This window comes from Nematostella vectensis, chromosome 4, assembly GCF_932526225.1.
Source record: "Nematostella vectensis chromosome 4, jaNemVect1.1, whole genome shotgun sequence".
Lineage (NCBI taxonomy): Eukaryota > Metazoa > Cnidaria > Anthozoa > Actiniaria > Edwardsiidae > Nematostella > Nematostella vectensis.
Genome location: NC_064037.1, coordinates 7264854 through 7286124, shown reverse-complemented (window position 1 = coordinate 7286124; position 21271 = coordinate 7264854). Strand labels below are relative to the sequence as shown.

Genomic DNA, 21271 nt, shown 5'->3' with positions numbered 1-21271 from the left:
AATTTGGAATAACGAATGATAAAGGATAAATAAATCAATCATCACAAATGCTAAGGAAGAGTTGTCTTCAATGATTTCGGCTGTATACAAAAAATACCCGTCCATGAACTCTCGCTTTTCGCTCTTTGGCGACGAACAATATTGGTATAATCCCCTAAATTGAGAGTTCGATGATAACGAAAAGTTTCAGTTCCGCAAGTGCTCTAAGGTTCAAACCGCCCTCCCAACCAGCTCGATGATCTGTGCCATATATTTTATATCTGTGTTTTTTTTTTCTTTTTTTGTCTTATGGTTACTACTCGTAAACAGCATCAAAGCTAGCAAGTGCTTTAAGGCTTTCCTTATGAGTCATGCAAATTATTTTGCGGTACCCAGTTAAGATCCACCCTTGCCAGGTATGCCCCTATACCCCCTTAAGATCTTTCCCTGTCTAACATGCCCCTATACCTTAAGATCCACCATGGCCAGGTATGCCCCTATACCCCCTTAAGATCTTTCCCTGTCTAACATGCCCCTACACTTTCTTAATAAGATCCACCCTTGCCAGGTATGCCCCTATACCCCCTTAAGATCTTTTCCTGTCTAACATGCCCCTATACCTTCTAAAGATCCACCCTTACCAGGTATGCCTCACGGTCCACAAAACTCACTATTTTATTGACGTACGTACTACCTATACTGTAAAATAAAACAAAATAAACAAACAAATAAAAACAAGAAAATAATTCGTGAGGAGTTTTTCTCCTAAAACAATAAGAGCAAAAATGCTCGGGGCGTGACTTTTGCGGTAGAAGAAATAATGCCCGGGACCCTACGGCATGGACTCCCTTTGGATCTCGGCAGGGGCTCATAAGTAGGGGCAATCATCTGAAGTGTATAAATGTCACAGCGTTTCCTAGGATCAGGCTATTTTTAGACGCGCGCGCACGAACGGGCCAATCAGCTACGTTGACGTTGGTCGCGCGCGCGAGTGACGTGAGGCTGCACGCGCAAATTGCAGTTAGGAAGAATATATTTTTATCTATCATCCGTCGGTTTTGTTTGTTTACCAAAAGAATTGCAAGCTAGAATTTAAAGTCATAGGTAGGGTTGGATTCATATTAAAGAAGAGAGCAACAAAAAGTCAAAGTATCGAAGATAGAACATAACTTTTTGTCTGAGACTGCGCGTGCAGTTGAGCTCAGCCAAAACGTCAACTCAAAGGTCGCATCTGATTGGCTCATCCGCGCGTCTTAAAATAGCCTGATCCTAGGAAACGCCGTGACACCTATATAGTACCAGAACATGGGGAAGTTGATTGCCCCTACTTATGAGCCCCTGATCTCGGCTATTTTTCAGTGTGCAAATTTTAATCCTTATTTTTACCGTTGTTAACTATTTTTGGATTTCATTACAAATATATGGATAAGAAAAAAACTTTATACATCATTTAGAAGAAAATAATAGCTTTTTCAATCGCCCCCGATTGCCCGAGTCCCGACACAGCTATTTTGTTTTAAAAATATTTTCTGGGCTACCTGTCTGCCCTGAAGAAGTCTTATTAAAGACGAAAATTTGTCAGAGTCGATTTCCAGTTTTTGGTGTATTATATTCATTGTTCTGGTACGAGATCGCGACAGTTTGGGCTTTTTGATTCTATTCTGGGCTACCTGTGTATAATGGAGTCTAATAGTTTGTGTGGAGCCTGGTTACAAGTCCTGCATAACTTACATCACGCATGTCGCTTTGGCCTAACAACAAAATAAATATGGCGGAGTCAAGCGAAAGCGAGCTAGAAGAAAGCCTTTACACCACGCAAAACCCTAACAAACCCGTAGAAAAGACAGAGAGGGATCTGCAGATGATATTCAAAAAGCTAAGAGTCAATTATTCACCGTAAGTTCTTATTTTGATTCTCCTAAATTTGTTTAGTTTGAATCGCACACGTCAACCAACATTCAACTGAATCAGCGAAATTTTTGGGAAATGAAAATAAATATATGTTCGATATTTTGCGCTGCAATGAGAACAAAGGGGACTATATTGTATGGCTTAGTATTCAGTATCCAATTTTATATATTTGCTGAGCACTATTTCAGATCTATGTCGAGAACATTCGAGTCAAGTCATCGAAGAATTCACGAAAGCTTTGTGTACGTCTCACGAATCAGCCAATCGCTTTTTTCATGTATGACGTATAGCCTTGTATTTTCCCGTTTCCTATGTAGCTCTCGTTTTTTATCTTTCGTAGACTACTATTATGAACAAGCTTCGACCAAGTTTTGAGTGGCGTAGAAAGCAAAATGCGAATAACACCACAAACTCTCCATTTATTTAGGAGGCGGTATCCATTTTCATTGTCTGCACTTAAGATAAGACCATACACTAATGATTGTGAATTTAGACCAATAAGGCCTATTCTTGCAATTCTGTCTATATTCCTTTTCTTTTCTTTAGATTTAACACAAACATTTATTGGATGAGGTTTAGTAATATCCTGAATAACCAAGTCTAGGAATCAGAAAAGTCAGAAAGCAGATGAATTGGCAATTGCCAATTGGCAATTCATTGTTTATTTCGGATATCACGTAAACCAAATTTAATAATTGTCTTATTATTCATTGATCCAGTAAAACACACTTTCCCCAAAACAAAATTTGATACTGATTTGCACAAAGGCAAAGAGAATCTGTGAAGCCGCCACTTCTCTTGATTGAATCTTTGCACCCTAGGCGAGATGCATTGCTCACATTGTGCTAGCTGATTATGATTATTATTGAATAATTGCATGATTCTCAATATAGCGAGCGCTCTTAGCCAATCGTCATAGTGTTGTTATACAATGTATAACAAGAAGGGGACCTGTCACCATGCTTCTAAGCCAAAATGTTTGTTCTTGACTTGCTTGATCATATTCTAATTTGGCTTAGCTGGCATAACTTCTCCAGCAAAACTTTACCTACAATGATTTTTTTTAGTTGGAGGACTAAGAGGAGGAGTGAAAACAATATTTAAAACTGGTTTTAATTCCCTATCAGACCAAATGAAACTGTGCTTCTTTATACTAGAACCCCCTTCTATTGTTTTCCGCCTTTGTCTCGCAGCAAAGGAACTTGTACTTGTGTTTATCTCAAACAAATTTTGGTGTTTTTATCATGTTCTGCTGTCTTCCAAAGCTCAAAACTTGTGCAGGTTGATGTCATACTACAGCTCAGCCAATCTAAAGCGTTTGCCTGTTAAATGTAACGCTTATAATAGTATAGATCATAACAGTTTCAAGAAAAATGTACTACGACAATTTTGCACCCCTCGCTTACTTTGACCAATCATTCGCAGGGCTCAGAGTAAGCAACTAATTATTCAAATTAATTATACCAAAGGTTTGATTTGGTCACAATACTGCAGTCATCAAACACATCTGCAATGGAAAATTCTTAAGAAAAAAAAAACAATCAAATTATTATGCTATGAAAGATAAGGAAACGAGATTTTGAAAAAAAGTACACATGTACCAAGTACGTTGTACAGCCAGTTTTGTAAAGTTACAGTAGCAACTAAAATCATAGTCACACGCAATTGACTTGTGACTGTCATCAACAAATTTTTAATTGCTAAACCACTTAGGTGTTTTTTCATTGGTCATTTACTTTTCGAAGGGTTATTGTGATTCAAAGCCATTTCAGAACTGGCCAATGAATCCACTTCACTAATTTTGAATGGCGGAAGCCCAAGAGCTATTTTTTTTTTTTGTCAACAAGGGTTTGCATAATTTTAATAACTGTAGTAAAAAATGTATTTTTCTTATCTTCAGGAAGCGCTTAAAAGAAAAGGTCAAAATGAGACGTCTCCAAAGTGGTAAACTAACTTCAAGGCAATGTAGAACACCCAGAAGAATAATCAAGACTCCTACCTTTGTTTACAAAAGTGGTACTATCAGGCATGGCAAACTCTTTAAGTCAACAGCAAACTCTGATTCGGCAGAGAGCAATGAAGTTGTTCCTTTCTCAAAAATGCAAGATTTGAGTATGTCAAAATCTTGTTATGGACCCAAGAAGGCTGAACCTAGCCGTGTGGTTAAGAGTTGCAGTGGGCAGTTCAGGAGGGCACAGTGCACCAAGGTACCCCAACACGGAGAGGTGAACTTTGATGACACTACTCCTGAAGAACTGGCTGCCTACTTTGAACAATTGTTGCACATCCCAAAACCCATGTCTGCAATGGCTGAGATGATGTATACATAGTACTTGATGGTCTACAACTAGTTGTAGTAGACAAGATAGGTTGTAAGGTAATTTGCTATTTCTAAATGCTGGTTTCCATATGGCTGTTATGAACAATGCTGGTGACTGATTGCTCACCAAACTCCGAACAACAACCTTACGTTTATGAATTTATGCAGAAGGATGATTTAATCAATGATATGGAAACCTTAAAGTTGATTTTCGAGTGTTAGTGAAGCAAGCATAACTATTTTTCCTCCTCTCTGGATGATAACTCTTGCTTGAGATGGGGAGGAGTATAATAGTGCAACACATGTAGCCTGTGGCACCTCAAGGGTTTATTCTGGTCACTTTTTTGTTAATAATGATTTTATTCAGCAAGAAAGTCAGCAGAGATGTTCCACAGGGGTGAAAAAATATAGAAAGTCTTTAAAAATATCACCCCACAAACTTGACTTAAGTTTTGTTGGAGCTTAAAAATGATACAGTAAGTTCTGCTTTTGCATTTTTATTTCTGTGGACCCTATAAGAATTTTAATTCAATATGTTTTTTTTATTCCTGGATGCATTCCAAATGCTTCTATTTTCTAAGGCCTATTTACAATTAATTGACTTAAATAGTACCAAACAAAAGTGACAAACATGTTTCACACAAAAAAAATCGAAGAATAGATAATAAATTATATCTCACATATAATTCGCTATTTATTTGCAAGTTTGAGTGTGTCGGGTAGAGTTTATAAAGCGTTATGTTTATAAAAAGAATTAAAAAGCTAAAACAGTACATGGCTGCCATGCTCTTTTTATCTCGCCATTCTGAAATGATGGTTTTAACCAGAAGATGCTGTGAAGACGGATAATTATTCTTCACCTAGTATGAACTACTTCATAGTGGAGGGATGGGATAAACAAGGTTTATTTTGAACTTAGTATCGGTACGCAATTTAGTTAAGCCTTTTAAATGGGTTTCCTGTGCTCGGAGTTGAACTGTGAGCCAGCGCGGGGCCTTGGACAAGCCCATTCCCATGGAGATGATGATTTCTAGAGACGTAGCTTGAAGTATCAACGATTTGAAGAAACGTGGGATCATTGTCACGAAAAGGCTCATGACAGACATGGTAAGGTTGGATTATGCAAATCACCTCAAATTGTACGCCTTGTTTTAGAAGTATAGATGTGACATGATACAGTCATCGTTTAGGGTCACGCCTTTCGCGATTCCCAGTACCTTTGTTCTAGACCCAGGTGGAGGAGAAAATTTCCCCCAGGAAAATAAAGTTTTTTTCCATACAAAAAAAACTGGTATGTAGAAATCAATTTTATGCTTATTTTTTTTTTTTATTTCGTCGCATTCTGACTCCATCTTAGCTTTGCCCCCATCTTTGTGTCCCTCACCTAGTAGAATTCTTGGACTAAATCCGATTATGAATTCCCTCACATTTCTGTACTAGATAAAAAATAAAAAAACAAAAATTTTTGTTATTTCTCTCTAAAATATTAGAAAGCCATAAAAGCTCAAAAGACTTCTTTTGTTTCTTAGTTTTCTTCCCTTTCGATGAAAAGTTTTGAAAGATGATTGCTAGCAGCGGCGTAGCTAGGGTTGTTAACAGGAGGGGGGCCAAAAGGCCCTTTCAAGGCATTTTCTCAAGTATTTTAGACAATGTCTCATGCATTACTGTATTTTTGGCTGCTAGAAGGGGGGGCTGGGCCACCCCACCCCCCCCCCCCCAGCTAGCGCAAAGAAATCCCCTGACACTGGTAACTACAGTCTTTCGCGATAAAACAACTCGATACACGAGCGATGTAGTTTCGAGCTAAATTTCCAATTATGGCCAAAAGTTGGAGGGTAGTGGTCAAGGTCACTTTGAACACTGTTGTATGACAACTTCTGTTTTCTACTGTACTTCCAATGTCAGCTCGAACCATCACAGAATTAAACATGAGAGTTTGATAACTACCCTTCTTTCATAGCAACACAGCAACTCATTGGCAGTAAAAGGGTCATCCAAGCCGAACAAATGAGACTACGGGTTTGCGCGCTGCCTTCACCAACTCGTCTCAATTCACCAACAAACGGCACTCAAGTCTTTACAGCGCTATGACAGCTAGAACAACAGTCGCCATGGAGACCCAGACAGCAGGCTTTGTGCGCCAGCTGTAGTTTTTATTGGTGTCAGCGGGCGCCTTGGCCTTCTGCTTTCGCACCTCGATCCTCACTGGTGACTTGGTACTCGGGATAGGTGAGGTGACGGCAGTTGTGGCCCGCGGAGTGGTTGGTATGACTTTAAAAAAAGATGGTGTTAAAAAAATAGCAGCTCGATTTATTACAAAATGGGTCGGGCTTATTACAAAATCAATGGGTCGATTTTTTTTTTCAAAATGGGTCAAGTTTATTACAAAACAGGTCGGATTTATTACACATTGGGTCAGGTTTATTACAAAACAGGTCGGATTTATTACACATTGGGTCAGGTTTATTACAAAACAGGTCGGATTTATTACACATTGGGTCAGGTTTATAACAAAACAGGTCGGATTTATTACACATTGGGTCAGGTTTATTACAAAACAGGTCGGATTTATTACACATTGGGTCAGGTTTATTACAAAACAGGTCGGATTTATTACACATTGGGTCAGGTTTATTACAAAACAGGTCGGATTTATTACACATTGGGTCAGGTTTATTACAAAACAGGTCGGATTTATTACACATTGGGTCAGGTTTATAACAAAACAGGTCGGATTTATTACACATTGGGTCAGGTTTATTACAAAACAGGTCGGATTTATTACACATTGGGTCAGGTTTATTACAAAACAGGTCGGATTTATTACACATTGGGTCAGGTTTATAACAAAACAGGTCGGATTTATTACACATTGGGTCAGGTTTATTACAAAACAGGTCGGATTTATTACACATTAGGTCAGGTTTATAACAAAACAGGTCGGATTTATTACACATTGGGTCAGGTTTATTACAAAACAGGTCGGATTTATTACACATTGGGTCAGGTTTATTACAAAACAGGTCGGATTTATTACACATTGGGTCAGGTTTATAACAAAACAGGTCGGATTTATTACACATTGGGTCAGGTTTATTACAAAACAGGTCGGATTTATTACACATTGGGTCAGGTTTATTACAAAACAGGTCGGATTTATTACACATTGGGTCAGGTTTATTACAAAACAGGTCGAATTTATTACACATTGGGTCAGGTTTATTACAGGGTTAGATCAAGAGAGCTGCTTATGCTCTCTTAGTTAGATTTTTTTTTTAGATTTGTTTTTATTGTATTTTAATTTTGTTGTTTCTTGGAAAGCATGACACATGGTTACTCATCCCAACAATATCTGAACTGTATAGAGCTAACAAAAGGGTGAGGTATTTGTTTATGATCTAATTACTCTCAACAGTACCTCTTGCACAGTGCTTTCCCTCGTACCCAGTACCCCGACAGTCGCACTCGGCCACGATAATCCTGTTGACACATTTCCCGCCATTTCTGCACTTGAGGACCGCGCACGCATTACCACAGCCTACCCGCGTACCGTTAGTACGATTGATTTTGGGTCGAGATTCCTTGCCGAGGTAACCATACTTCATACCTCGAGTGCATCCTACGAAGCTGATTAGCAAAAAAAGATACTAAACCATTATCCCTCGTTTAGCTACAAGAAAATAAATATTCCACAACTATACTTCCTACGAAGCTGGGTAGCAAAAAAAGATACTAAACCATTATCCCTCGTTTAGCTACGAGAAAATAAATATACCAAAACTATACTTCCTACGAAGCTGAGCATATGATGAAAACGTTGTCGTTTTGAGGGACTGGTACCGGGGACTCTTAGTTTCTTTTCAGATACTTTCTCCTTTGACCAGAGATTGTCACAGTCACTGTTTTTTTTCTTCTGATTATAAGTCATAATGTTTACGAAGCACCTGCGGTACGACAACCTTAAAAATGACAAGAATCATGCAGTTTTTCCAAATAAAGAATATATTAGTTTTCTTATATGGGAGTGACCGCGTTTGGCAAAAACGACAATTTTTGGCTAAATTTTCTTGATATGTAGCAAAAAAAGACACTAAACCATTATTCCTCGTTTAGCTACGAGAAAATAAAAACACAACAAGTTGAAAAAGCTATGACGACAAAGCTTAAAATGTCACAGGACAATGGGACTTTGCCTACCTTAGGCAAGAAAATGTTGCATGGAGGATTACTTGGTACTCCTTAACACTCAGCTTTGAAAATACGGAATGGGGGGTATCTCTTTTATACCCGCTGCTAATAACAGTACACACATTTTAATACGTTGAAATCAGCAACTTGAGTGCCATAGCAGGCCTCGGGCGGCGGTACAGAAACAAAAAGGAAATATAGAGGGAAGGGGGCACGGCCACACCCCTACTGGTCATTTCTTTTCAATTTTAGAAAATATTGGGGGGCATGTGCCTCCAGTGCCGCACCACCCTGCTACGGTCCCGAACTTTATTTGAATAAAAATTACAAGTAACATGACGTTTTTTTTTTTGGAACTTTCAATCGCTCCCCTGTACAATCACACCCCTGTACAATCACACCCCTGGTGACCCCTACGACAGCTAAACTCCGATATCATCAGCAAAGAGAGACAATTTAAACAGACCGCACACACGGTCTGATAGATGCGATAACCACATAGCATCAATGACCCCATCCAAACACATGGCCTTTCTTGGGTGATTTGCCTGACGAGAACATAGGACAGGCCAAAAGAAAATTGAATGCTTCAACTTCATGTTGAAACTCCTTTCATTGTTACGTAAAAAAAATGGAAGGGAAATGGATGCGACAAATGGAAATCATAGAGCGAAAGTAATTTATAATTTATAGAAAACAACCAACAACAAGTTATTTTGTCATAAGACATAATTGTAGATTATGGATTAAGAAAACTGGTTTCAATGATTTGCGAATAAAATCTATTTACATGGAGAGTGTGATGAAATGCTATCGCGCAAGTGTTTAAAAAAAGGTATCTCTAGGAAGAAAGCGGAGAAGGATGCAAAAGCCGTATATAACACAAAAAGGAGACGCAAGCAGAGTAACACATCTATATAACGGGATCATTAAAATAGATGCGAATACCAGCACGGAGACGCAAGCGGATCCTTAAAAGGATAACACGCAAGCGGAAAAATAAGAAACTGAACGTTTACGTCATTTACGTTATTGTGTTCACATGCAAGCAGAACTCTTTTACGCATCGGCTTCCTCCCCCGTTTTCTTTGCTAGTGGAAACACGGCTTTACTAGATACTCACCCGTGTTGCATAGACTGCCAGAACGCCGTTGGAAAAACCCACGAGCCTTCTCTTCTTTGGCTCAGTGTCAGATAGCCGGCATACATGGCGACCATTTTAGAAAGCTGTGCTGAACATTTTATGGGCTCAGTTGTAATATTATCAACAGAAACAACAGTCTCCTCCAACTCTCGGCGTATGACAAGTTTATGCCACTTGAGATCAGAGAAACTTCCATTTACAGTCCTTTCCGCGTAGCTACAACTCCCGATAGCCATTCTAAGCCGGAGTTTTCCGTTCACTAAGAAAATATCCATGAATTGTCCTGCCTCATGGGAATCGTCCTGGTAGAGTAGCATGGCATCTTGTTTCTCTGTTTTGAAATACATCTGAAGGTATCCGTCGTAATCCAAACTCCAGCCAGGTTTGTAAACGGCATAGCCGTATTTGAAGAAAGTGCGACTCGAGTTTTTGGACTTTGAAGCGCAGCGACAATGGTGCAGAACCACAGCAAAGAGAAAAGCGCAAAATACGAAATTTCGTAACATGACGAGATGAATTTTGACAGTTCTTATGCCCTCATTAAAAGCTTAAAACGATGCGTTAATCTGGAGATGAATTCATATAATAAAACACATTTTTCTGTCATGCTAGTTGCGAGTAACTGTTTGTTGAGTAGTTTCGTAGCGGTTTCGGGCGCGGCTGTTCGAAATCGGTGTGTTTGGAATACTATAAACGCTTCCCGCTTGCACGAAGCTGTGATTATCGCGAACTGTGACCGCGTAACAGCCGGCACTGACGCCAGAAGCTCTGGAGATAACTCCGTATTTATTGAAGAGCTACTAATTCTTCATAAAACGTCGGGGATGACTAATCGTAACGCCTATGGCACATTTCTTACCTTAGGGACAACCGACAATAAACAGAATTATTCCACAATCAAATGTTATCCTCACATAAAGAAGATATGCCCGGATGGACGGCTAGAATGACAATAGTTTAATAATTTCGCTAACGGGTTTGGTTCTTATCTACATAATCGTCGACAGAAGAGTCAGTAGATTTGTTTATGGGTTTGTTGCATAAAACCTTTTGTAACTTGTGATACGACAATGCCATGTACAGGAGATGTTACCAAGCAAGAGAGCAGAAGAGAAGCCAAGACTGTATCCCGGCGCAGCATGGCCCGTCCAAACACCAAGCGATTTTACAGTTTGGGATCATGTGAGTGTTTAAAGATTCCAATAAAATATCCCAGTAAGTAAAACTAAAAACGACCTTCAAAGGAATTTTCAACGTGTTCCTCTATAAAACAAAACTAATTATGAGTTATGCTCTCTGCTCTTGATGTTACATCCTACGGCATGGAACGTATAATACAGGCTGTTTTATTTCTGTGTGGCTTACTACTTTTCTGTACATTTCTGTACATTTTCTGTGCTTTTTCTGTACATTAGTGCGGTGGTTTAGATAGGTTGCACCCCCTTACCCCTTACGCAGGGAAATCCTTACCCCATTCCCTGAATTCCTATGGAAGCACAGAAAGACCCACGTTATTTTTTCCAGTTTTAGGGATATTGTTTTTGAAGTAAAAAACATGACACATGTCTTTTATTTTTAAATTTACTCTATTCTCGTACTAAGGAAAGGGTACAACCATTACAATCTTGACCTGCAAGACCTGTCACCAAAGGGTAGGTCAGTAAATAAATTCACGTTCATTCTAGGTAATAGTCTTCGCATTTATTTCCACACCTTTTGCGAGCACATTAAGCCAAATCACTTATAAATCCTCCTTTAATCTCTGGAAGCACAAAAACGGTCGCCAACTAAGAAGTCATCCTAAGATCACTTCCTAACTTCCTAAAATGTAATAACATTTACATTTCGCGTTAAATAATTTATTATATTTTGCGTTGAAAAGTTATTACATTTCGCGTTAAACATTTATTACATTTTGCGTCAAGTTACTAAATTTCGCATTAAGAATACATTTTGCGTTGAAAGGTATTACATTTCGCGTTAAGATTAGATTTTGCGTTGAAAGGTATTACATTTCGCGTTAAGATTGCATTTTGCGTTAGTTATTACATTTTGCGTTGAAAACGATTACACATGGTCTGGATGGGGGGTGGGGGGTCTGCATGTCGGTAGTCAGTTAAAATTTTCATAATTTGTCGGTAGTCGGTGAATCTAAGCTAGTATTCGCTTTTGTACTAGATTTCACGTATAAACATGATTAAACATTATTTAGGATTGATTAGCGAATAACTTATTGATAATAAATTAATTATTGGTTAATTATTGACTGAAAGGTTGATGCAACAGGAAATACATAGTACATATTCTGAAATGGCCGAATTTAAGTAGATTGACGATGGAAGTAAAGAATAAAAATACCGGTTAAAATAAAATGTCGGTAGTCGGCAAATATTTTTTTATCGCTAGTCACTAGTTTTTTTTCATGTTTTGTCGGTAGGCAGTTACTTTTTAAGCCGTATGTCGCTAGTCGTTTAACCTCATCCAGACCCTGATAACATCACTTTTTTCGTTAGTTATTACATTTTGAGGCGTAACACATGTCCCACTCTCTCCTGCCCCGGGCTCTTCCTACTCTCCTAGAACCATCCCCTCTCCTCTTCCCCCCCCCCGTAGCCCCCCTAAATCCCCCCCCCTGGTTTTACTGGGCAATTCGGTGTTTCCACCTAAAGCATTATAGCCTATGAACTGTTTCCAAATTTTAAAAGAAATTTTAAAATCTATTTACAACCATTTATTTACGAAGAATAGCAATCCTAATTGACTCATGGCAAAACTGCGGGACAAAAAATAAATAAAACGATAATCAATGTATGAGACTTTGCGCTGCAAAACCCTCCACTCCTTTGAGCTAAAATATTCACCGACGCATTTCCACGCATGCCCGGAACACTAGCAGCCGCTGTAAGTATCGCAGGCGTGGTCATGTAAATCTTGTCCTCGGTTGCTCGCACGCTTCGCACGGGTTTGTCGGTATTCCTGTGGTACGGGCTCTTTCCCAGACCCTCGCTCTGTGCTCGGTAAGCCATGAGTAGCTCCGTGGAGGCCGGAAGTGCTGGTGTAGGTAGAAATCCCGCCTCTTCCTCTTTTACAGGGGTGATGTAATATGACGATTCCCACTGTGGCCCCACTGTCATCCTCGTTTCTTGGTTGATCGGGCTCGGGGTTATTTGAGGGGTCTGGGAAGGAACCTGTTGGGCTTGTACCGTGATCACTTCCTCTTCCTGTGAGGTTGAGCGCATGCGTGAACTGGCTTCAGTGTTGCGAGAGTGTTTCGGGAGAATTTTCACCACCAAGGAATATTCTGGAAGAAAGCGGCATTCAATAAATTAATAGGAATAGGATAATAAAGTCAAAAGAGTGTAAAACTATTTTCCGTAATTCCACTTGCTTATCTAAAGGACCTTAATTAATTAATTAATTAATTAATTAAGGTCCTTTAGATAAGCAAGTGGAAAAAAATTAATTGATTACCGGTCTCTTCGACTTGCACGCCGCATTTCCCGTCAGTAGAATCACATGCGGGATCATCCGGCCCAAGACCGGAAGCGGCTATTTCACAGAGGTCCTCATCATCACTTCCGGTCCCACAGAGGTCCACAGGGGGTACTCTAGCAAGTCTAGAGCAGTTTGGAAGGGGAAGAGGATTCTGGGAGATCTTGCTCAGTATTGCGCTTGCGTTAGAGACCTCACCAACGGCTACAAACTCCTTGTGAACCCTGTCTGCGAAAACCTTCGAAAAGAATGAGAAAAATAAAACTACATGCTACAAATCGTACCAACAGAGAAGTAAAAATATAATCACTCAGTTATACAGCCCCCCCCCCCCTCCCCCGCCAACTGCCACAGATATATGTTATGCCTTATAATACTTAATGAAATAGTCATTTTTGTGATAAGCAAGCCGCACAACACCGTTGTTCTCCCTCCCCCCACCTCAAAAACACCACAAAGGTTTGCGATTAAAAGTTTTCTGAAAGCGCCGTATAATAAACATTTTTTTGCTCTCTTTTCCTAGGGGCGGAGCCTCGAATTTTGAAAACGTTTTATGGCTCGCTAACCTTGCTTTTTGGCAATCAACGATGGAAAATGTTTCGGGTCCATATGTTCCTGTACACACGCGGCCAACAGAGGTATATCATACCATCTGATCAGATACCCAAATCTTGCTTTGTGGAAAAATAAAACGACCATCCCCATATATGTAGTGTAATAAGTGTAGTATAATATTATATTGTAAGTGCATTTTTTCTTTATTTTTTCGTATCTTATTTATGTATATTTTATGTATTTATTTTGTAATTATTTGGAACATTACAATAAGAAAATCCTCTATAGCGAACTCTTTCCCTCGACGATAAATCTCGACGTGCGACAAATATAATGCTTTAATAATCTAAGCTTCGCGCGAGGAAAAGCAACTTTTTTTGGCTAGTATGGCCTAGATGTTAGTATGGTCTTCCTCGTAAGGGTGTCCCTTGATTCCAAACAAACCTCATCAATAACTTGATACTCGTCAAATCTCAACTGCTGAATGATACCCGTGAAGTTCTTCCTGGAATACGAGTAAGCCAAAGTGTCCGAGTCCGGTCCACCGCAAAAGTACAACTTTTCCTGGCCACCCTTGAAGTCCAGGAAGGAAAACTGTCCGGGGATGACCACTGTGACGCGCTCTTGTTTGTCCAGATCGAGTGTGACTCGTCGACGCTTGCGATGGATGGTGACGGAGTGCCAGGTACCATCGTGTAGGCATCCTTCACGGCTGGTTATATTCAGTCTCCCTGGGACAAGCGTCAGCAAGTGTTAAATACCGATAAGCAACTAGCTTCGACAACTAAACATTACATAAAAATAAACGATACCTTTCCAATAAGTGACGTAAATGGTCACGCGCGCACGATATTTTCGAGACAGACCCAGGAAGAGGATACAAAAAGTTTGTTTTCACGATGTTGCGCTCGCGTCCAAAATGCCACAGTTGGCAGGCCATAGCAGATCCAAAATGATGCGGACAAAGGAGAATTTGACTCTAGCACCAAAACTCTGCAAAAGAAGCACTCTGGCAGCTGTAAACTCGACTTTGCCATTTTAGATCAGTGGATGCGCGCGCAACATGTGAAAACGTGAATCTTCTGCAGTCATTTGCTTATCCGCTCAATATTCCATGTTTTGGGAGTAGATACCATTCATTATCCCGTAATAGCGAACCAATCAAGGCGCGAGTTTTTAGTATGTACTAAACTTCATTATTTACCTTGCCCCAAGTCGAAGCTGACTCTCACAAATCCCTTAGACAGCTCCACGACCACGTGATCATCAAACATGCTGCTGTGGATGATCACGCCGTCCGGGTTTCCTGTGGCGAAACGGAAGGCGATGGTGTTGGTGAGGGTTGAGCGGCCTGGCTGGTGAATACCAACGTCATAAAGTACGTACGAGCTACCGTTAAACCACGCAGACGACGACTCTGTTGGGAGAAATGATTGTTAGTTCTCTTATTGGTGAGTTATACACCCAATTCAAAAAACGTTGTCAGTGCAAACGACGAATGGCAAATGGCGAATGGCAGTTCAAAAGGTGCTTATGTGTACTAATTATTTGTAAGAACAAACGTCTCAAATAAGCTCCAGCGAATCGTACGATTTATATTACTTATTCATTTGAAAGAAATATATTGAGATCCATGGTTCCTTTCGGTCGTAGAACTGCCATTTACCAATCGCCAACTATGACTACGTTTTTTTTGTGTTTTTTTTAATTTGGTTGTATACATATGACGTCATATGAAACTTTGTCCCGTGCAAATGTACAATTCTCATAATAGAGAATTCTTAATATTGTTTCTCAAATGGGAATGGAAATATAATAGTTCAAGAAATGTAGTATTTGGTTTTGTTTTTCGGGCCACTATTAGTGATCTTGAAAAATTTGTCATCTATTTATAGCGTGTAAAAGTGAGAAGTGTTCATGGCCGCTAGACTTACCTATCCCACAGTCATCTCCTTCATACCCAGTCCCCTGGCACTCGCATTCAACACGGCCAATCTCGGCCGAGCAGCGCCCACCATGCAAACACTTATTGAGTTGCGGTGTGCGACAAGGACTGTTACATCCCGACGTGGTCCCGGATGAGTCACGCAGCGTCGCTTGATCCAGTCTCTGTTCGGATGTCGTAAACCACAGGTCCCCCAAACAGCCTTCAAAACTATAGAAATATGAAGACGATAAAACCTTTTTCATTCCAGCTTTCGAGTAGTTTACCTGATTGGTACTATATTTCGCGTCACTTAAATTTCGCGATCTCATTGATTTTTAAAAATTCGCGAAAAAGACACGAAATCTAATTCTGTGAACTTTAATTTCGCAAAATTTAACCTCCCATTTTTGGTTTTTCTCTATTTTCAAAACATTGATGATGACAAGGTCAAGAAGTTGCAATTTTTCGCTTTTGTTTCACAGCTTCGATATAAATATGCTTGAAAATAGACTCAAGCACAAAATAATGCGTTTCATACAGTTATATTTTGTTGTGTAAAAATAACATTGTCAGGAAAATTTCGCGAGATTTATTATGCCCCGAAATCGCGCAATTAAAGCCTTACGGAATATGCCAGCGCTTTTTTCGCGAAATTAAGTGTCCCGAGAAATATAGTACTAAAGTAAAATACGTAAACCATGTGTCTTTTGAAAGTAGGTTAAGTAAGAGCAAATACGCACAATCCCATAATTGAAAAGAGTACAAATACAAAAAAGGCCGAAAAATCAACTTTCCAAAAATGTGTCCAGCTTTCCAGCCAAAAAACTTTTGTAGAAAGGATATAAAATTGGAAGATGTTTTTTTTAAATCTCTCAAATAATGCTAGGTAACAATGGAAAAATACTACGAAATGTTTAGATGTTACAAAGGGAACATATATATAGCTTTAGTCTGGCATAATTTTCAATAATTCATAAACAATATTTGAGAAGACAAATGAAATTTTCGGAAAATTTAATTCTGTTATAAATAAACAATAGTGTTCCTACAAGGATTTTGGGCTTACTAAGAAGAACACATGACATATTACATATAAATACACCCTACGAGCTTTTCTATGCCCATCTTTTTTCCTCACATTTCGCTCTTTTTCGTTGCAATTTCAAGGTAACTTGTAACTTTTAAAGTTACTTGTTCACAGGAGAAGGAAAACGTAATCTATAAATCAATGAATGACGCCAAGTATAAACAGTCTATTTGATGCTTATCTCAAAACTCATTCAGCGGAAATTGTCTAAACATTGCTCGCATAAAACAATTACTAAAACTATTACTGTGCCAGTAATCACGTTGGAGTGTGATGGTTTGATAGTTTATGAGTGTAGAAACAGGATCCGGCAAAGAACCGGACCTGTTGCAAAAACGCCCTAAACACTATCGCCTCAATTAACAGAATGAACAACTCATTAACAACATCCGTTCTCTACTTACGTAAACAGATTAAAAAAGAACTCTATCCGTGGTAGAAAAACAAAACCACGCGCTTGTGTGATGGACAAAGCTACCTTGTAAATTTTGCCTTTTCGCGAAAATTGTTTTACCGAACACACTGCGTGTAGTACTTATTAAATATACGCATATAAGCAAAGCATTGTTAGTATGTACAATTTAAATAAATAAACCGATAAAATAAATAGAAAAGGCTAGTAATAAAAAAGACTTGCCTGTTTTGCATGGCTTGGTGGAACGTACCGGGAAAGACGAGCCAGTTGAGATTCAAACCCAGTGTTGGCGGGAAACTTGCGACATAGAGAAACCTTCCTGTCGCTCGAGCGAACTTATCGCCTTTCGAGGGACTGCAAGGTAGTTTTAGCCAAGCTCTATCTACAGCAAATGTCACATTTCTTGGCTCTCGAGTAATTCTAACACGATGCCAGTGAAAATCGTTAAAGCTCCCTTGTACGAGCTTTTCTTGGATGTAGCAGTCATCAATGCCAATTTTTATACGCACGTTTCCATTGTCCAAAAAGAGCTCTACAAAGTCATGCATTCCATCATCTTGGTATAGTAAAAGTCCGTTGCTCTGATTTGTCCGAAACACAAAGGAGACCTCTCCGTGCAGATTCCAAGGTTCGAAGGTCGTATATGAGTATTTTGGATATGTTATAAGGTTTTTCAGAGCCAGTTTTCCGTAACAGAACAGAGTGAAAGAGGAGAAAATAACTGTGAGGGTCGACTTGAGCATGTTGTACGACCGAGGAATTTCCTCCCTTCCTGCTGGCGATGAAATAAAACCGGGAGATTAGGGCCGAGAAATCTCACCAATAAAGCTTGCGTGAACCGAATACGGCATTGTTCGTGTGTGGCGAAAGGTCTTAAAATCCTCTTTGTTTCCGAATCTGTTCACCATCCGGTTATTGAAATACTCTCATTATCAAAGCGATCACAACATAATCAACACAACGCAATGATTGGACGAAATATAGTTGTGAGGTTAGCGTGAGGTTTAATGGCAAATAAACTATGAACATCTTTTGGTTTGTACAGTGTTCTTAGATGGTAGAAAACGCCAAGAAATATTGCTCATTCAAGATTGATATAAAAAACTAAGCTGTTATAAGTGCGTGCATTTGGTAACGCCATTTGAACAAGTCATAACGAATAACATCCCTCCCTAGTAGACGCATTTCGAGCTTCGGTCAGTGTGTGATTTTATCATTACACTGGTAACTACACGAATTGCGGTCTCCACCCATATCGGGCTTTCAAATCGTCGCAATTTAGGCGCTTTCTTTACTGTCACTCCGTATGTTGCGGTCTACATTGGTCTCCAACAAACACAGAGGACGGACCAAGTAATAAGACTTCGGTAAATGAATGACAGTAGAAGCGAAAGGTCAAAATGATGCTATGTGAAAAACTAGGTGGGACTATCGCCTACCCTTGCATACACCTGTTCAGATTTCTTACACGTTAAGCTCCCGATAACATTTTATTTTCGCACTCTCACAGACGGAATACGATAGCGGCGATAGTGGATTCTTCACGGGGTATCTATTACGCATGCGCACCAAAGAGAACATTCACCACTGAAAGTACGAGTAAAGCCAATCTAGAAAATCTAGATTTTCGATAAACGATTATGACTAAAGCGTATATCTGTAATAAAGAAAAAAGGCCTAAAACTGCATCAGGGACAATTGCGAAATCACAATCGCTAATTAAAGACGAGAATTCTAGTGCAAATACCTAGAAGGCTCAGCCTTTGGAATAAAACAGGGACTTCATTATTCATATACAATATCTCAAGATAACGAAGGAAAAAGTAATGTTGTTTCATTGATACCAAAAGAAACTGACGTAGACGGACTGTAGATTACATTTTCATTCATATTTCACTACTTTGTCTTCAAGAAAAAATTCAAACATAAAGTCATTTTTGGCAAGATTTTGTTTCATTGTGAATGTAACAGATTGGGGGGTTTATTCATTAATCGGGACATTTTCTCCGTATCTCTTCCTGCTCACTTATTCATTTGGGCGGACACTCCAGTCGAATGGAGTGGTTCCTCCGAGGACCCCCTCTACGGACCTGCGGTGTTGCATCAGTATACAAAATTCTTTGACCATGAACTGAACTGACATTTGTTTTTCACATTTGTATTTGAGTTAGCAATTGGTATAACACTAGACAGAACTGGATTCAAGATGAATATGAAAATTATTGGCAGAGGCTCTTTTTCATCCTACAGGAGATTTGATTCTTGTGCGTTCTTTATTTTGTTCACGAGATATCGAGTTTGGAGTGTTCTTCGAGCAAGAAAAACGGATGTTGAGAATCTACCAAGACTTTATAAAACCTCCAGTCCTGAGATTTGTGGTTGGTCTTGCGTATAGGCATTTTATTTTCCTAAAGTTTCGAATATTCCTCTAATATTACTGCATTTTGTAAACACACGACTTAAAAACCAAATCCGACGAGTTCCAGCGATTTTCTGTTAAACACCTTTTAACTCACTGGCAACCGACTATTTTGAGAGCGTGACTCAATAGTCACAGTCTATATTGAGAGCGTGACCCAATGGTCACAGTCTATTTTTACAGCGTGACTCAATAGTCACAGTCTATATTGAGAGCGTGATTCAATGGTCACAGTCTATATTTACAGCTTGACTCAATAGTCACAGTCTATATTGAGAGCGTGACCCAATGGTCACAGTCTATTTTTACAGCGTGACTCAATAGTCACAGTCTATATTGAGAGCGTGACTCAACGGTTACAGTCTATATTTACAGCGTGACTCAATAGTCACAGTCTATATTTACAGCGTGACTCAATAGTCATAGTCTATATTGAAAACGTGACTCAATAGTCACAGTCTATATTGATAGCGTGACTCAATGGTCACAGTCTAAATTAACAGCGTGACTCAACAGTCACCGTCTATTTTGAGAGCGTGACTCAATGGTCACAGTCTATATTTACAGCATGACTCAATAGTCACAGTCTATATTGATAGAGTGACTCAACAGTCAAAGTCTATATTGAAAACGTGACTCAATGGTCACAGTCTATATTGAAAGAGTGACTCAATGGTCACCGTCTGTTGTTAGCGTGACTCAATGATCACCGTCCATTGAAAGCTGGCATGACGACGACAATTATGATGACGATGATCGTGATGATCGTTGGGATGATGATAATTGTGATAAGGATGATATGAAAGAGGTGGTGATGATGCTGATGGTGGTGATGATGACAATGATGTTTTGCTGATGCTAATATTTCAATCAAATACTTATAGGCCTGGCGCTGGCCGTCCCCCCTCTCTTCGCTGCACGCAGACGCTTGCTAGAGGTCCACAAGTTCAAGGTCATGACGGCGAGAAACACCATGATAATGATAACACCGCACACGCTAATGCCCATGATAGATCTACGTACCCCATGACGCACTAGGGCCTGTGCATCGACCTCTGACGAGTTAGCAGCCATGTCCTAGGAGGAGAAGCAAATAAGGAAGCATTTCTGCCAGGATAAAAATAGTTCCATACTGCTTGCTTTTGACTGGGATGCATCGCAATATTTTTTGGTAAAGTGAAAACGCCTATAGAACCTATAGAACCGTGGCCTAATGAAGGAATTATTCCATACTATTGGACCTGTAAGCTTTTATACAGGAGTGTGATTTTTAAAGATTTTTTACATTTTTTAACAATGAAGAAAAAGGGTACATTTATTTTAACAGTGCGGCATTTTTAAAGGCTGAATTCTTGAAGCTTTTTTGAAAGCTAGGCCGTTTTGAAAGCTGAAGAGGTTAAGCCGCCCGTGAAAACAGCGCCAACATCGACCGTCGATGCAGCATTAAGCTGGTATAAGGTGACCAGTTGGCGTTTCTACTTACAGAACCTCTCAATATCGTGTATAAACAGAGCCAGCATATTGCTGTTTACGCCAGATCTGTTAACACACCGTGTTAGGAGATGCTGTAAAGTCGCCAATATCTCCTAGACCCGCTAGCCGATCATTGTGTTGTTCGCCTGGGGCTTTTATTTAATAAGGCAGTACCATATCTTTTAGTATATTGTGTTACTTATCAACTCTTTATATCGTCCCACCAAAATGAAATATATAAATTATAATATTTTATCGAAAGTTTCAGGTTATATAATATACACCTATTTTATACACCAATTTCAAAAAAGGTTACACTCGAGAATCCATGAGCCACCCGCGGTGGTTTATGGGTAGCGTA

General features: G+C 39.4%; 3 protein-coding genes and 3 long non-coding RNA genes across 6 annotated transcripts; 4 read left to right on the top strand and 2 right to left on the bottom strand.

The window, feature by feature from the left end:
* The first annotated feature begins 1703 nt into the window (after window positions 1-1703).
* LOC5519608 lies at window positions 1704-4983 on the top strand. Its single transcript, XM_048726080.1, has 2 exons — window positions 1704-1875; window positions 3791-4983. Exons 1-2 carry the CDS (start codon window positions 1718-1720, stop codon window positions 4218-4220), a joined length of 588 nt encoding a protein of 195 aa, XP_048582037.1. The 5' UTR covers window positions 1704-1717; the 3' UTR covers window positions 4221-4983.
* Window positions 4698-10801, bottom strand: LOC5519606 (neurexin-3). Its single transcript, XM_048726079.1, has 3 exons — window positions 9522-10801; window positions 7629-7837; window positions 4698-6481 (listed from the first exon to the last, which is right to left on the bottom strand). The coding sequence occupies exons 1-3, from the start codon at window positions 10046-10048 to the stop codon at window positions 6288-6290; spliced, it is 930 nt and encodes a 309-aa protein (XP_048582036.1). The 5' UTR covers window positions 10049-10801; the 3' UTR covers window positions 4698-6287.
* LOC116603385 lies at window positions 10624-11909 on the top strand. The gene is made up of 2 exons (XR_007307476.1): window positions 10624-10724; window positions 11145-11909. It is a non-coding gene; the product is annotated as an uncharacterized LOC116603385 (long non-coding RNA).
* A 316-nt stretch (window positions 11910-12225) lies between these two features.
* LOC5519696 (neurexin-3) lies at window positions 12226-18636 on the bottom strand. The gene is made up of 6 exons (XM_032364509.2): window positions 17241-18636; window positions 15524-15744; window positions 14794-15006; window positions 14034-14320; window positions 13014-13272; window positions 12226-12843 (listed from the first exon to the last, which is right to left on the bottom strand). Exons 1-6 carry the CDS (start codon window positions 17759-17761, stop codon window positions 12305-12307), a joined length of 2040 nt encoding a protein of 679 aa, XP_032220400.2. The 5' UTR covers window positions 17762-18636; the 3' UTR covers window positions 12226-12304.
* On the top strand, window positions 14905-17210 carry LOC116619475. The gene is made up of 2 exons (XR_004296704.2): window positions 14905-15040; window positions 15485-17210. It is a non-coding gene; the product is annotated as an uncharacterized LOC116619475 (long non-coding RNA).
* Window positions 18637-19855: 1219 nt separating the features above from the next.
* LOC125561757 lies at window positions 19856-21165 on the top strand. The gene is made up of 2 exons (XR_007307475.1): window positions 19856-20245; window positions 20322-21165. It is a non-coding gene; the product is annotated as an uncharacterized LOC125561757 (long non-coding RNA).
* Window positions 21166-21271: the final 106 nt, after the last annotated feature.